This window comes from Danio aesculapii, chromosome 5 (genome assembly GCF_903798145.1).
Source record: "Danio aesculapii chromosome 5, fDanAes4.1, whole genome shotgun sequence".
In the NCBI taxonomy this organism is placed as follows: domain Eukaryota; kingdom Metazoa; phylum Chordata; class Actinopteri; order Cypriniformes; family Danionidae; genus Danio; species Danio aesculapii.
The window spans coordinates 30,609,347-30,625,363 of NC_079439.1; the positions used below are offsets into that span (position 1 = coordinate 30,609,347).

Sequence of the window (16,017 nt, forward strand, 5' to 3'; positions counted from 1 at the left end):
TAGAAATGAGTTATTAAAACTATTATGTTTAGAAATGTGTTGAAAAAATCTTCTCTCTGTTAAACAGAAATTGGGGAAAAAATAAACAGGGGGGCTAATATTTCAGGGGGGCTAATAATTCATGGGCTAATAATTCTGACTTCAACTGTAGATAGACAGACAGACAGACAGACAGACAGACAGACAGACAGACAGACAGACAGACAGACAGACAGACTTTTCAGTTGGAGAAGTGCTCACAGCTGTTTAATACAACGCTCGCGTTTCTGCAGCGAAAAAAAACAATCCGGTGGACACACGCCCTTATTTAACTCCCAAGGCATGTGAAAATATTTCTTTCTTGACAATCTTCCAGAGGACAGATAAATTTTGGTTTTCACATTGCTTTCACTTCTTTCTTCAAGTTACATCAAATATTTGAATGAGATTAAAACATGGAAACTGAGGTCTCTGAAGGGTTTAATATTTTTGATTGCAACTGTAGACAGAAACAGACAGATAGATGGATAGATAGATGGTAGATGGTAACACTCAGACAGGTAATAGGATTTAAATATGGTGTGTAAAAAGAAAATGGCCACAAATAGATCTCTGCGTTCTCAGAAGAGACATGAAATGAAATCTCTTTTTAATACCAAGGTAACCTTACAGAGCACAGCTCAGATCTTTAGCAGCTCCACAGCTTGAGATCAGACTAGGCTGGCTGCAGTTAGGCCAATATTTTAATACTTTATGCTGTAATATTTTCCAATTGTGAAAGATCTTGATCAATTATAAATAAAGCTCTCCATAAAATCCTAACTGCGTTGGACAAATGTGTGCTATTAAAGCAGATCAGTCAAATCTAAATATAGTGATCAGGCTAAATATAGTGTTCAGGGCCAGATTAGAATTTGACTTTTCGATTCTGACTCTGTTGTGCATCACCAGAAGCCTCTGTAAGATTTCCTGCATATTGAGATATTTTTGACTGCAGTAGTTGAGAAATATAAGAAGTGTGCAGACCTGAACAACAGCATAAGAGCTTGGAGGAAAGTGCGGAAGTTGTTGTGACGGTTAATTGCCGTGTCATCGTTCAAATCAATGTTTCCAAACACCTGCAATCACAATGTAATATCAAATAAATGCATGTTTTGAAACCACTGAATAACCTTCAGGCAGAAACACATTTTCATAATTTATTCACCTATAATAAAACGTACTCCGGCACTGCAATGACCTTTAACTGGTAATTACAGTCGCTGAAGCTCTGAGATTATTGTATATATCTACCTGCATCCCAATGATGGCGTAGATGAAAAACAGCATGGCGATTAGAAGGCAAACATAAGGCAGTGCCTGGAAATAAAAATGAAGAAAATGTAACTTCTTGTTGTCTTTAATCATCAGCAATGAGCATCAAAACAGTCTAACTAGAGTTACCTTAAAGGACTGGACAAATGTCCAGAGCAGGATGCGAATGGTGTATCCCTGCCGGAGAAGCTTGATGAGTCGGGCTGCTCTGAAGAGCCTCAGGAAACTGAAGTTCAGCTGACGCTCCTGTGGGAACACGCACTTTGTCAATGTGAAAGTTATTTTCTCCTCATTTTCTCCTTCAGCTGTCTTGAATTCAATCCTCGTATCTCTTGACAACATCAAGTTTGTATTTCCAAATCCTTAAACACCCATGACGGTATTTTATCAAAGCTTTAAAGTTTGAAAACTCCAAAAAATTTTATTTGCCTTAGTTTTCAAACTTCTTTGCAAACTGGTAAGTAATTTTGATACAAGATATTCTAAAGAACATTTTTAAGAAGATTTTCTCTTCATACAGTACAAGTCAAAGCCAAACCTGGGTGCATTTCTGAAAACCATCGCAGTGTTTCCTCTAGGATTTTTTCCAGCTGTGGCGGCAGACTCTGTTGGGCATTTTACACAGATCTACCAGCTAAATGTGGCGTTATTTCATTGACAAATGTTGTGAGCGCAGTATTAAGTCGAGATCGCATTCATGTAATAGCCTACGAGCATTTCAATCTCTGTGCTCGAGCGCCGATTTCCTCTGCTCGTGCACAAAACTTTTTGCGCGCCCTCAAATATACGCTGCTCAAATGCAGATTTTCTTGTGCACTCTCAAGTAAACGCTGCTGAAGTGCGATTTAGCGTGATTATGTAACGAGTATGTCTGCAACATTTATTACAATTGCTAGGAGTATTTATGAATGTCTTCAACAGACCTACAGAGCAGCATTAATGCGTCCTGAAGTAAAGTGAAACGGCTATAAACTCCAGCAAGATAAAGTCAATCTATGCAGAACCACAAACCTTTAACTATAAATAAAATGTAATTATGGAAACTGTTCATTATAACTGAAAGCTATGCCGTGTTTGCTGGCCTCATGCATCACACACGTCTATCAGCACGTCACCTTAAAGGGTTAAACAGAGCGCACAGCACTGCTATGATTACAGAAAAGTTTGCGCTGTTATAATTCACTTACCTTTTAATACGTTTTTGGTGCGATAATAACCCGCTATTTAAAAAAAAACAACCGAATATTTTGAATGAGAAGTTATAATGTAGCTGTTGCTGCAGGAATTTTGGTGTGGCGCCCCACCACGGACGATTGAATGTAGCGGAATTCACTTTGGATGATTAAAAACAAACTTAAAGTCATCTCTCTTGAGTGTAATTTGCTTTCAAAGTAATTTTGTGTTGCAAAAAAAAAAAAAAGAAAGAAATACAGGTATGAACGGACATGAGGAAGAGCAAATGAAGACAGAAGTGTTATCTTTTGGGTAAACTATACGTTTATTCTTTAAGAGACAAGTTCTCAAATACCTTCACACTGAACCTGAATTACTGGATTTGATCTATTTTGCAATAATCTGAATTGTATTTTAATTGATTGATTGATTGATCCATTCATTGATTGATTCTTCAAATGCTATGAATATTGATCGTGATAATTCTGACTTCAACTGTATATCTGCAATGGAAAGTTCAAAGGAACAGACATAAGTGCAAAGACAAGAGAGCGACTCACCGTTGTCTATACATGAAGATGTTAAATCGTGGCAGGAGCAAGCCAAGATTTGTGTGAAGACATTTAAAAAACACAGGAGAACAGGAACAGCCATCACACACAGATATAGTTACACAACAAACACAATTACAATCAGTAGCAGCAGTTGACAATGACATGGGCATCAAGACATACAGTAAAATACAACATAAGACTTGGGATCATTAAGCATAGCACTTGGTAACACTTTATTTTAGTGTCCATGTTGCATGCTATGTGTACTTTATTAACAACAGCACACGTATAACTGCACGTAATGACCCCAAACCAGGCCTAATACTACCCCCCTCTCTTTAGTAAATGTTGTTATTAAACTTGATTGTCATTGGACAGCGCAATCTATTTTTTTGCAATAACAACCGCTATCAAACACAATGCCACTCATCTGGGTATGGCGGACTCACTTTCTTGTGTTTCATACAAACACAGATGGTTGCATCTAAGTTATAGTTATCGATTTTTTAAAAACAGACATGGAAGACTCTATTATTAATGCTGTAGTAATGTTGCTGTGGCCGTTTTGTACACCTTAAAGGATTATAAGATAAACAGGCATTTTAGAAAATGTTTTATGTCAAATCAATATTATTTCTGTGGGAATATGCTACCAAGTAAGTGGTATCACTGTACTGCATGCACTGTATTTTTATTGTTTGATATTTTAATAAGGCATTTGCTAACACCCTTTTCTTCATGGTGGTTTGGATTTAGTTGTAATAAAATATTAAAATTCACTTCAATATCTTGTATTTCGGTACAAAAATGACAAGTCATGACAATGTTTATATGTTTTATGTTAAAATTCATGAATTATGTCAACTTCATTTTTAAGGTATCTGAGAAATTAAATCTACTGTAAGTTTAATCCAAGATGAAATGAGTTACAACTAATATTAGAAACTAATTTTTCACGGTGTCATGTAAAGTAGTGCTGTAATTTGTCAGACACATTACATCCAATAGTTGTAATCATAAAATAAACACTTTCGGGGTTATACGAGTGATAAAAATATCTTGGGTATGCAGTCTTTTCTAATAATTCAACCTCCCATTGATATTTATCCGTTAACTTGCTACAGTCTACAATTACACTACAACAAAGACACTGTAAAATATTGTGTAACCAGTGCAAATCTGAGGCACACACCAAATCATTATCATATCCCTTTATAACTGTTATATATGGAAAAACAACACAAAGCACTAACTCCCTTCTGCTCCTGAGCCAGAGCCAAAGCTGTGATGGTTTTACAGCTTCTCATCCAACGCAAGCTCACTGGAAATATATTTTTCAGCCTACATTTTGGTGAAACTGGAAAAAACGTGCTTTAAGGTGGCCTATAGCCTATTTTTTCTGTGCATGATTGACTGCTCTTTCAGATATATGGAATATACATACTTGTTCTATTTGTGTTTAATTCGATAGAATGATAAACACGGACATGCGCATTTTTCAGAAAATAACCTATTTATTTAATTAAAAAATATGTTAGGCCTATATTTTTTATTTTTATAGGCTATTCAAATATATTTAATTAATTTATTTAAAATAGCCTATATTAAATTAAATTACAACCTCTATTTTACCATTAGTTTTGGCTTTAACGAATTATTGAACAGATTATTAATAACTTATCAAAGAACATTTGACTGAGCTCAGTGAAAAGTTTTGTATGTAGGTCAAATAGGCTAATTAATATTAGAACTATAGGCTATTGTTGACTTGCCACAGCCATGTCTAAAATGAAACTATTTCTCTTATTAGAAAACAATAAACACATATGCCAAGTGCAATATTGTGTTAGATCTTAGCAAATACAAATGTGACACTGTTGATGATTACTTTTGTGATGATTAGACCTGATGCCACGCCGCGCTCAACTGAACAAAAACGTGGAAAATTTCACCGCATAGAAACAGTCACATGCGGGCAGCGAGTCCTCTGTCCCATCTGAAAGGACTTTGCATCTTTGTTTCTTACGTGCGTAGATAAATATCATTTAATTTACTTTCATCCATGTATATTATATCCATTTTGTGGCAGTGGCCGCGGATAACGTCATGAACCCGAAGTCACAATCAAATCCTGTCCAGCGCCGCACAGTTGCATCAAGTCTTGTTTGAAATCATTTTGGTCTCAGTGCCTATTTAGCTGTAAGAGCATGGTGATTTGCATTGGTTTGAATTATTATCCAAGATCAAACGTAATGCAAATGCATTAGGTTATTAAATAAGTAAACAAAAATCAGCCGAAAGATTATTAAATATGTTTGGATATGGTTAAATATAGTAATCAAATAAAATATATAACTAAACATAACACTGCCGTGCCCGCATGCTATAGTATCGTGTGTCGGCCATCTCACAGGGGGACGATATGGCAATCTGAAAATTTCATATATCACTAAACACTCATTTTCGCCCTCTAGTGGATGTGTCATCTGAAACGTTCACCGAAATAAGTCATGAGCAACTTGTCTTCCGTTTTGCACAAATGTAGGCACATGCATTTGTGAGGCACATATTTCTAATGAACTTGGGTTGTCAACATCATCTATGTCAAGGCTTTTCCTTACAGTCAGTCTCTGCTGCTTGTTATTACACTCTGAAACTACTCCAATTCTGCTCTAATGCTCACTTACGTTAATCTCAGTGACTAAGATGTCAGTGATGCTGCCCAGCACAGTCACAAAGTCAAACACATTCCAGGCATCTTTCAGGTAATTCTGTGAAGAAAAGAATTAGAGAGATCATTCAGGAAAAGGCTGGAGAAGCTTACATTATCACGCACTAAAAATCTACTTCAGTTTTTCTGTGCATGTGAGGGTCTGTGTGACACAAAGTGTAAACAATACCCTGTTAAAGATGGCAATAGCAGACAACCGCATTGAAGAATTAATGTCTGCTAGCATTTAAATATATGCATTATCATTTTAAAATGACTACAAAGAAAGTCTTATTGATAAAACTTTTGGTGAATAAAATGCAGACACCAGACTAGTACATGTAGGGTATTGTGTTTAAAGAAAACAAAACATCACAAATGGCACACTATACACTATGCACTATGTACTTATGCACTTACACACTCAAATGCACAGTATATGTATGTAGTGTCATCCCAAATCGAACACTAATGTTTTTTTCACTAAGTGGAAATTCAAACCGTTTCCCTGATGATGTTTGACGGTTGCCAAATCAGTGAAATAAGTGACCAAACTACTCAATAATGCCTGCCATTAGTATAACAGCAATCACCATCGGGAGGCGCTATAATCACTCTCGTAGAAGAATTTTGCTTTCACAATCCAAAATAAAGTTATCCAACATGTGCGCCCAATAGCTCCGCTCCTTCCACTACTAACTGTGGTCATTGAGTGCATGAAGTGTCTATCATTCCACACTTTATTTTACCGGTTGAATGAGTGCATCATCCAGGTAATTAAAGTGCACTTACTATTTGTAAAGTTTTCAGTGTGGATACGCTACTTACACTACTTATACTACAAAATGGCGTAGAATAGTGCATAAGTATGCGATTTCAGATGCACCTTAAGTATGCTTAGGGATTAGCATAGCAACTTTTACAGTGCATTGAATGATTAGAACAAAATTATGTTCTTTATATCATTCCAAACTTTTATGATTTTTTTATTGTTGTTGTTGTTGTTGTTGAGTGGCACAAAACGAGATTTTTAGCAGAATGTTTAAGCAGATCTTTTCCATACAATCAAAGCAGCTGGCACCCAAAGCTACCATCATTTTCGTTCAGTATATTTATAAAGAAAACTGTAAATTGGCTTCAACAAATACTTTGTTTTTGTTTAACAGTGATATTTAGGTGGTGTTTATAACATATTAAGCATGATACTCACCAAAGGGCCAAAAGCAATAATCTTGAGAATACACTCCAGTGAAAAGAGAACAGTGAAGACAATGTTGAGATACTTAAGCATTGCCTCATAAAAGTCAGGCGCCCCATGAAACTGCAAGTATAAGAAGAGGAAATGTATTCCATATGAAAAGTTATTTTCATCATATTAAAGTAAAAAAGAAAAAAAGATTTTACATGTCACATGATCCTTTAGAAATCATTCCAATATGCTGATTCACACAAATATGAAAATTCTGTCTTAATTTGCTCTCAAGTGGTTCTAAAGCCTTATGAGTTTCTGTTTTCTGTTGCATATAAAAGACGATATTTTGAGGAATGTTAGAAACTGGCATGCATTGACATCCATAGTAGGTAAAATCAATAAATAAAATGGCTACCAGTTTCTAAGATTCTTCAGAAAATCATCCTTTGTGTGCAACAGAAGAAGAAATTTCAAACAGGTTTGAAGGATAACAAAAAGATAACAGAACTTTTATTTTTGGGAGAACTATTGCTAATAACTGGGGTTAGAGCAACAATGTGACACTTTATTACAATCTAAAATAAAAACATTTCTGTTGTAATATATTTGGAAATGTGCATGTGAGGGTCATGAAACAGCATATGCTTATAAGCAGTCAATTAATGGCAAATCTGTGCCCTAATCTAAAGAGCTCCCAAAAAAGGATATAACAATGCCAAATGAAACTTTCACAGCTGTCAAGTGACTCTCCAAGGACTCCTCTGCAAGAGAAAGCTAAATGACTGACTGACCTTCATCATGAGCACCACAGTGTTGAGAGCAATCATGATCATGATGGAGTACTCAAACGGTGGAGAGACCACAAACTTCCACAGGCGGTACTGAAAGGACTGCTGGTTCTGTGGCATGTAGCGTGTCAGCGGTTTGGCATTGATAGCAAAGTCGATGCAGGCTCTCTGAGAGGAAAAAACAGCAAAAGAGGAATTGATTCACATTACAGACTCACAAAACTAATGTTATAGGACTTTACAGCAGTATTAGTTCAAAACGTTAAAGGCAAGTAAAATTAAAACCATCTTTTCAATGCTGTCCAAATGTGACTCTTTATACGCATCAAGCTGACGACCGGACGTTTGAAACATCCTCCTTATGCATACACACAAAGCATGACCTTGCGTTCTAAGAAAAAGGTCTATAAGTTACTGTAGTATTTTTCTGTGGAGAGCATTTTTTTCTCTTTAAGAAAGAAAAAAGAGAAAATGTAATTAATCATTCACAAAAATACTATTATCTACTACTATTATACTTTTATCTTTCAGGTAAAAAGACTTTCTGTAATTACATTTTCTGTCTCGTTTCCAAAGCAAATTGAAATTCCATAATCAATGCAGTCTCCCTGTGAGGATAAACAGCAAAGGATATAATAATAATTCACATGATCTAACTTCTCTTGTCCACCCTTATTGCTAAGAAAAACATTTTTGAAGTCACATATTTACTCTTATAACCAAATCTAATCAAAAATACAATTTAATAGAGCAAAAACAAGTGTGGATGTCATTTTGCAGCCTAACTTGTGGAGGAAACAGAAAATAAACTCGTAATGGCGCTAATGTTTCCTGGCTGGCTGGTGAGTGTTGATGATAAATGGTTTCTCCTGAGGTCTGGGTTTTTACCACAGTTTGTGAGTCATGTTGGGCTGGCATATGGAGAGGGAGAGAGCCAAACAGAGCAACTAGGCCCGTTTAATGGGGCCTCAGAGGAAATGGGGCAGGAACATCTTGCTGACTGCTCTTCCATGGGACTGGCTGGCTCTTATTGTGTGTCTTTAGTCACTGTGCGTCAGTGTATGAATGCATACCTGTTTTGCAGGATGTTTAGGTGTGTGTGTGTGGTCTGCCACTGGCACATGTATTAATACTGTCACAATTCCCTACCTGGACATCTGCAGCTGTTACTGTGGCTGGATTGACTATACTGTATCACACTACTAAACACTAAAAGCATCTTCAAGTGTGTGTAAGTGGAAGTTTAATATATGTCTCTGTATCTAATACTGTCAGCCTAAAATCAGGATTCATATTGCATTTATACAACAGTTCGACAACATAATTGTGTATATAAAGAGAGTCTCAAAAATCCTTTTGTATTAACTACTTTCTTTCGCCATTCATTCACATCTAAAGCTGAATGTCAGAATTGCTACTTCACAAACATCACTTTAGAGCTAGTATTTGAATAATTCTCTAGAATAATGTCTAAAGTGACAACAAAACAGATGATTTTGTATGAAATGCCATCAGTCTATAGAGATTTCCCAGGGAGGAGTAATACACAAGGGTGAAGAGGCTATACGAGTGCTGTTATTGCAAAATATCGCACAGCTATCAGCCAATCAGATTTGAGAAACAGACAGAACTTTTATATATATATATATATATATATATATATATATATATATATATATATATATATATATATATATATATATATATATATTTATATATATATATATATATACACACACACACACACACACACACACATGTAAATACAGAGAAATTCTGCAATATTAGAACTCGTACAACTCGAATGTAGTTGTTTAGATTGCAACTACGCAGTTTATTTATAAGGATAGTGCTTATTTTAAATATTTATAATTTAGGGTATCGGCGGCCATCAACCTATCATTGAGCAGAGCAAAGACAGTTGACGCTCCACCACAAGATGATGACAGAGACCACATAATAACTCTTTGGGAGAAAGCAGCATTTTCTCAGCGTAAGTTTCAAATTACAGCTAAACAAATCATTACAGAACAGGTAAGTAACAGTCGATCTATCTCTTTTGTATTTTAGTTCTGTATTTATACCATTGTAATCAGGTAGTGTTTGCTTTGCATTGGCTTTTCGGGGGTTAATTATTGTGAAATCTCCATTGCAACACTGGCAAATACTGGGAATAGGCCGTTCAGCCTTATAATCTTAAAATATGAGCAAAAATCACCTATTTTGTCAGCACTTTAGATATTACGCTAGAGAATCATTCAAATACTAGCTCTAAAGTGACGTTGGTGAGTTAGCAACGGTTTCAGCTTATCTGACGTTTAGCTGCAGATGTGAATGAATGGCGGTAGAAAGGGGTTCCTTGTACAAAAGGATTTTGAGACTCTCCATGTTTGATTTTTTTTTTTATATACACGATTATGCCGTCAAACTGTTGTATAAATGCAATATCACACAAGTAGCAGTGCAATATGGCTATATATAATGCACGCCTCCCACCAGTGCCGAAATACAGCCATATGAATGTATGTATATATTATACAGTTGAAGTCAGAATTATTAGCCACCCTTTGAATTTTTTTTCATTTTTAAGGAAAGCAAGGACATATTCACAGTATGTCTGATAATATTTTTTATTCTGGAGAAAGTCTTATTTAGTTCATATCGGCTAGAATAAAAACAGTTTTAAATTTTTTAAAAGCCATATTAAGGTCAGAATTATTAGCCCCTTCAAGCTATATATTTTTTCGATAGTCTACAGAACAAACCATCATTATACAATAACTTGCCTAATTACCCTTACCTGCCTAGTTAACCTAATTAACCTAGTTAAGCCTTTAAATGTCACTTTGAGCTGTATAGAAGTGTCTTGAAAAATATCTAGTCAAATATTATCTATACTGTCATCATGGCAAAGATAAAATAAATCAGTTATTAGAAATGAGTTATTAAAACTTTTATGTTTAGAAATGTGTTGAAAAAAATCTCTCTGTTAAACAGAAATTGGGGGAAAAATTAAACAGGGGGGCTAATAATTCAGGGGGCTAAGAAAAATAATATTATTTTTCAAATATAAAATATTATTTGGTTTAAAACATTTAAAAAGTACTTGTCATATGTAATTCAAAAATATTATTTTTTATATTTTATAAACTATGTAATACATTAATACTAATAATTGAATACTCTATATTTTATATACTATTTTATAAATGTATTAATAAATACATTATTTTGCTATATATACTATTATAATTTAATTGTATTATGTTATAAACACACATGATTTGTCATATTTCTATTTAACTACACCTGACAAAAAAATGTGAAGACAAAACTTATAATATTGTTAATCATATTTTGATGTTGTATTGTCTTTGTACTTGTTTTAAAGAAATACAGCCAAATTAACTATATTTCTTCTACAAGATAGGATTATAGTGTGTAAAATAATGCAGATTTGTGAATGGACCATACCTCATTCTTCTCCAGACTGCACTCTGACAAGACCTTATCACCCTGTTCCTGGAATGTGATGATTATCAAGGCCACGAAAATGTTGACGAAGAAGAAAGGGAAAACCACAAAGTAGACCACGTAGAAAATAGACATCTCAATGCGGTAGCCTGGACTGGGACCCTGATCCTCAAAAGTGGCGTCCACGGAGTGCTTCAAAACCCTATGCACAGATAAAATCACATCGTTAATCAAATAAATATACAAATAAAGTGCTCTGTGGGGAAAAGAGAAGGCTACATTTTCCTAAAACAAATTGTATCACTACTTAGATCACAAACAATGAAATCACAGTAGAATCAGTATCTGACTGGACAGGTTTGTTGAATGCATCTGGCATTTCTAATACAATTAATGTTATTTTTTATATGTAATATTCTATTTAACTAATGGAACTAATGATAGAAGTTACACACTATTGCTCTTTTGATCATTTTGCTTGCTTCTATTGTCTGAGTCGCCAGTTGTATATTGAGACATTCTTGATAATTGTCTAGTTAGATTCATCTTCTTGTCAAAATCTCTTTTCTGTTTTCTACAGTTTTTTTTTTTTCTATTAACAACACCACCAACAAAAATATTTTGCTCTGGTCTTCTATCACTGTCACTTTTGTAATCTATTTTGCATTTTAACCTTATAAAAACCACTTTGTCATTTGTAAACTATTGTCTTCTATTTTCTATTCTTTTTTTATGAAAATGGACTGTTACTATCACATTTCTATTCAGACTTTTTATTTTAACAAAATACACTCTTTGTCTGCACTCTGTTATTTTTTCTTTTTAATACTTATTTAAAAATATTTTGATCTTACATTTTCATGTAAAGCATTTAACATTTAAAGACATTTAGCGGACGCTTTTGTCTAAAGTGACTTACAATCGACGAGGCATTCAGCGATTCAATAAGAAAAGGCAATTCACACAAGGAGTGCTAATTATGCAAAGAAACTGTTTGTGTTCAGATCATTTAGTGCTAGAGTTAAGGGAGGGGGGGTTAAGAGAGAGAAAGAGAGAGAGAGAGAGAGAGAGAGAGCGAGAGAGAGAGAGAGAGAGAGAGAGAGAGAGAGAGAGAGAGAGAGAGAGAGAGAGAGAGAGAGAACTGTGTTTTCCACAGATGGTTTGCTAATTCTTACAGAATTAATATAGTTTTGGGCTTGTCGTATGGTGAGGTGGGGTGAAAAGAGGGGTTTTATTCACTGGGGTTCATTCCTTATTCATTTTATTTTATGTGTGTGTGTTGTGCATGGGTTGTGTCGCATTGCAATTAGTTTTTATTTCATATGACTTTTCAGGGCTCAGAATTGAGGGTTTACCAAATTTATCTCTGACCACACCAAATATAAATAAATAATTATTTCTTAGCCACAAATTTTAAATAATGTGTCAAAACAAGCAAAACATAGCTGTATATATTCACTTTTCAATTCAACAAAACTTTTCTTAAAAAAAAAAATTTGAGGTTTAAAAAAGAATTATTGTCTATGCACAGTAATCTGTCCTGGCTAAAGGTCCCAGATCACCAGTTAACTACACATAAACAGGCAGTTAATCTCATGTTAAAGCAATATTATTGTAAAGGATGATAATTAAACCATATTAACAAAAATAACTGCAAGCAAAAGAAAGCAGGTAAAAAACACTGTATGTGATAATGAAAGGATGATCACACATACACGGTTAGCATTAGGCCTGTTAATAATCTTTTCAAAGAATAATTAAAGCGAAAGCAGCAACGGCTGCTGCTTACAAAAGGATTTTTTTTTTTAAATCGGTCACACTTTATTTTGATGGTCTGTTTGTTGAATTTAAGCTACATTGCATCTACATGCCAACTAATTCTCATTAGATTAGAAGTAGACTGTTAGGTTGGGGTTAGGGTTAGGGTTAGAGTATGTGTAAGTTGACATGTACTTGCAAACTTTCTTATTGTCAGTTAAATATCTGTTTTAGCAGCAGTATCAACATATATTAAGCAGACAGTCTACTAATACTCAAATGGACCATCAAAATAAAGTGTTACCAAAAAATCTTGAGCTAATGAAAGCAGCAGGACTGTGGGTGCACGATCATTGCTTTTTGTCCAGTCTATTTAAAAGAGAACCGATCGAACCAGTTGTTTCCTCTAGGTATGGTTGCTTCACACAAGTAAACGGGAGCTTGCATGGTTTTTAACTATCGCGTGCATCACATCACCTGTGCACGCGAGTGATCATCCTCTCATTTGATATTCACCTGCCTACTTTTGCTTGCGCGAACACAATTATCTTTGTCAGTCATGCTGCTTCTCGATTCTAAGATCACATTTGCACAAACACTGGGCCATCCTTATTGTCGAATCCTGCTTTTAAAAAAAATTACAATTTAAAAAGTATTTTCAACTAGGCAAAGTGGCTATTGGGAGCGTCCGTCTAACCCGCCACAGCTGAAATCTACCCGCATTTGGTGTTAATGTCGAGCCCTGGTGCTCTGCCACGGTAATCTTCTAACGCTAATCTCCTTTTTCCATTTTTTTCTATTTATAGTTATTTATGGTTATGTATTTATATTATTTACATATTTGTGACCCTGGACCACAAAACCGGTCATAAGTGTCTTTTTTGATTAAGATTCATACATCACTTTAAAGCTTAATCAATAAGCTCTCCATTAGTGTATGGTTTATTGGGAGAATATTTGGACTAGATATAGATATTTAAGAATCTGGAATCTGAGGGTTCAAAGACTTCTTAGCTATGCACATTACTAAAAAAACGTTTTGTTATATTTACAGTAGGAAATTTAGACAATATCTTCATGGAACATGACTATTTTTCATTTAGCATTTTAATGATTTGGCATAAAAGAAAGGTTTTTTGCTATTAACTTAAGACCAGGGTCATATTTTGTTCTGTAGTTTCTTGTTAACGTCTGTTGTTCTCATTTGTTAAGTTGCCCGGGATAAAAGTGTCTGCCAAATTATTAAATGTAATGCAACTGTAATTAATTTTGAATCAGTAGTGAAGCCAAAGTAATCAAAATAAAATTGAAACTGCTGAAGCTTTTTTCATATCAAGCATCGCTAAATTACTAAACTCACAACAACAATTTCATTAAACACTGGGGAAACAATGACAGAGAGGAAACAAATTTGCACCGCACTGACCCCGACAAGCTTGCAACCAACTCATAAAATAAATTGGAATTGCAAAGGCTTGTCCAGCACATTCATGAGCTTGGGCTGATGCCTCCCGAGGGCTGTGCTTTAGTAGTATCACACAGCCTCAAAGAGCAGCACTTCAAACTGATTACGCCCTTTAAAGCAGGAGAATAAAAGGCCACTGCGGGGTCAGAGGACACAAGGGAAGTGTTTGAAAAGGACAAAAGCTTTTATAGGTTTCTAATCCCTGCAAAAACATACCGAGTAGTAAATGGTTATAGGTCACACACTCAAAACAATATTTAGACCTAACAAATAAGATGTATGTATTCTGATTGCATATAAAACTTCCATCTATTTGGATTACATACTTTTAACATCATTTAAACTAATAAACGTTGTGATTGATGTTTGTTAGTCAAACATAAATTAAACAAATAACAACAAGATTTATGTAATATCAATAAAATCAATGTGTTTTAAATTATTCGTATTAATTTAAAACACATTGGATATATTGTGAGGAGTATGGAGCTGTCAATTTTGCCCCCAATATAAAGTAAACCAATCTCATAGAATTTAACTAATTGCATGTGCCTTTTTCTACAGTTAAGACATATTTATACCATATTCATATATCTTTTTAACTGATTAAATCTAATAGTATTTGATTTTAACAGATTTATATTGATTCCAAGGAACACAAATTTGAAAAAAACTGACAAATTAAATAAAATCAAAAGATTACTAACAGTTAACGATAAACTCCATGATGATTCTTTGATTTTTTTAAATGCAGGCAAGATTCTGCCTGAAAAAAAGGGGTGATAAAATATGCTAGTTGAGATTTTTCGATAAATAAGCTAGCGTCAAATAAATTGAGTGTTTTGAAAATGCTTTCTCTTAGAGTGACATTCAAATGTATTCTAATGTACACATTTCAACAAATTAGAAAAACTATAATAATAATAATAATAAATCTGTATTATACATACAGTACAGTATTTTAATCCTTGAAAATATAAAAACACACACAAAAAACACAAAATCTGTGATACAAGAGCATGGAGAATTTTTGATGTGTGCTGACTTACGTAGGCCAGCCCTCTCCAGTAGAAACAGTGAAGAGAGTGAGAAAAGCCCAGAGCACATTGTCATAGTGAAACTCGTATTTCTTCCATTCCCTGGGTTGCGCCGTCACGTCATCCTTATCATAATCCAAAAACAGCCCTCTAATGAGAACAAACAAGTTACAAAAACACAATATAATTATTTAACAAAAAAAATACAGATTGAAACTGGTGCTTTATGTACGCTAAGAACTTTTTATAGGGTGTAATTTTATGGCAATTCTATAGCATTGTACACTCAAAAAAAAAGAGTTTGTTTTGCTCGTTCAAACTATTTCTTTAAAATTTGCTGAATCTACTTCAGTGTTTTTGGGGACAACTTAATTGTTTCCACTTAAATTCGTAAAAACAATTAAGTTAACTTAATAAATTTGTGTTGGGGCAACGTGAAGGAATTGTGTGGAACCCAGCATTCTTACAGTGTACACTCACAAATCCCACAAGTGCACATACAAATGAGAAATGTCCATAATTTTGCCAACATTTAAAATGTAAAATGTTTTTTTTTTTTTCCATGACTTGTTT

The 16,017-nt window shown here is 34.4% G+C and overlaps 1 protein-coding gene across 1 annotated transcript in view; it reads right to left on the reverse strand.

The window, feature by feature from the left end:
- cacna1ba (calcium channel, voltage-dependent, N type, alpha 1B subunit, a) overlaps positions 1-16,017 on the reverse strand; it is a 206,702-nt gene that overhangs the window by 25,821 nt on the left and 164,864 nt on the right. Inside the window, exons 29-37 of the mRNA XM_056457880.1 lie at positions 15,457-15,594; positions 11,185-11,386; positions 7,714-7,878; positions 6,941-7,051; positions 5,708-5,791; positions 3,027-3,032; positions 1,423-1,539; positions 1,273-1,338; positions 1,006-1,097 (exon numbers count right to left, since the gene is read on the reverse strand). Of these exons, the coding sequence (XP_056313855.1) occupies positions 1,006-1,097; positions 1,273-1,338; positions 1,423-1,539; positions 3,027-3,032; positions 5,708-5,791; positions 6,941-7,051; positions 7,714-7,878; positions 11,185-11,386; positions 15,457-15,594 (981 nt within the window). The remainder of the gene's footprint in view (positions 1-1,005; positions 1,098-1,272; positions 1,339-1,422; positions 1,540-3,026; positions 3,033-5,707; positions 5,792-6,940; positions 7,052-7,713; positions 7,879-11,184; positions 11,387-15,456; positions 15,595-16,017) is intronic.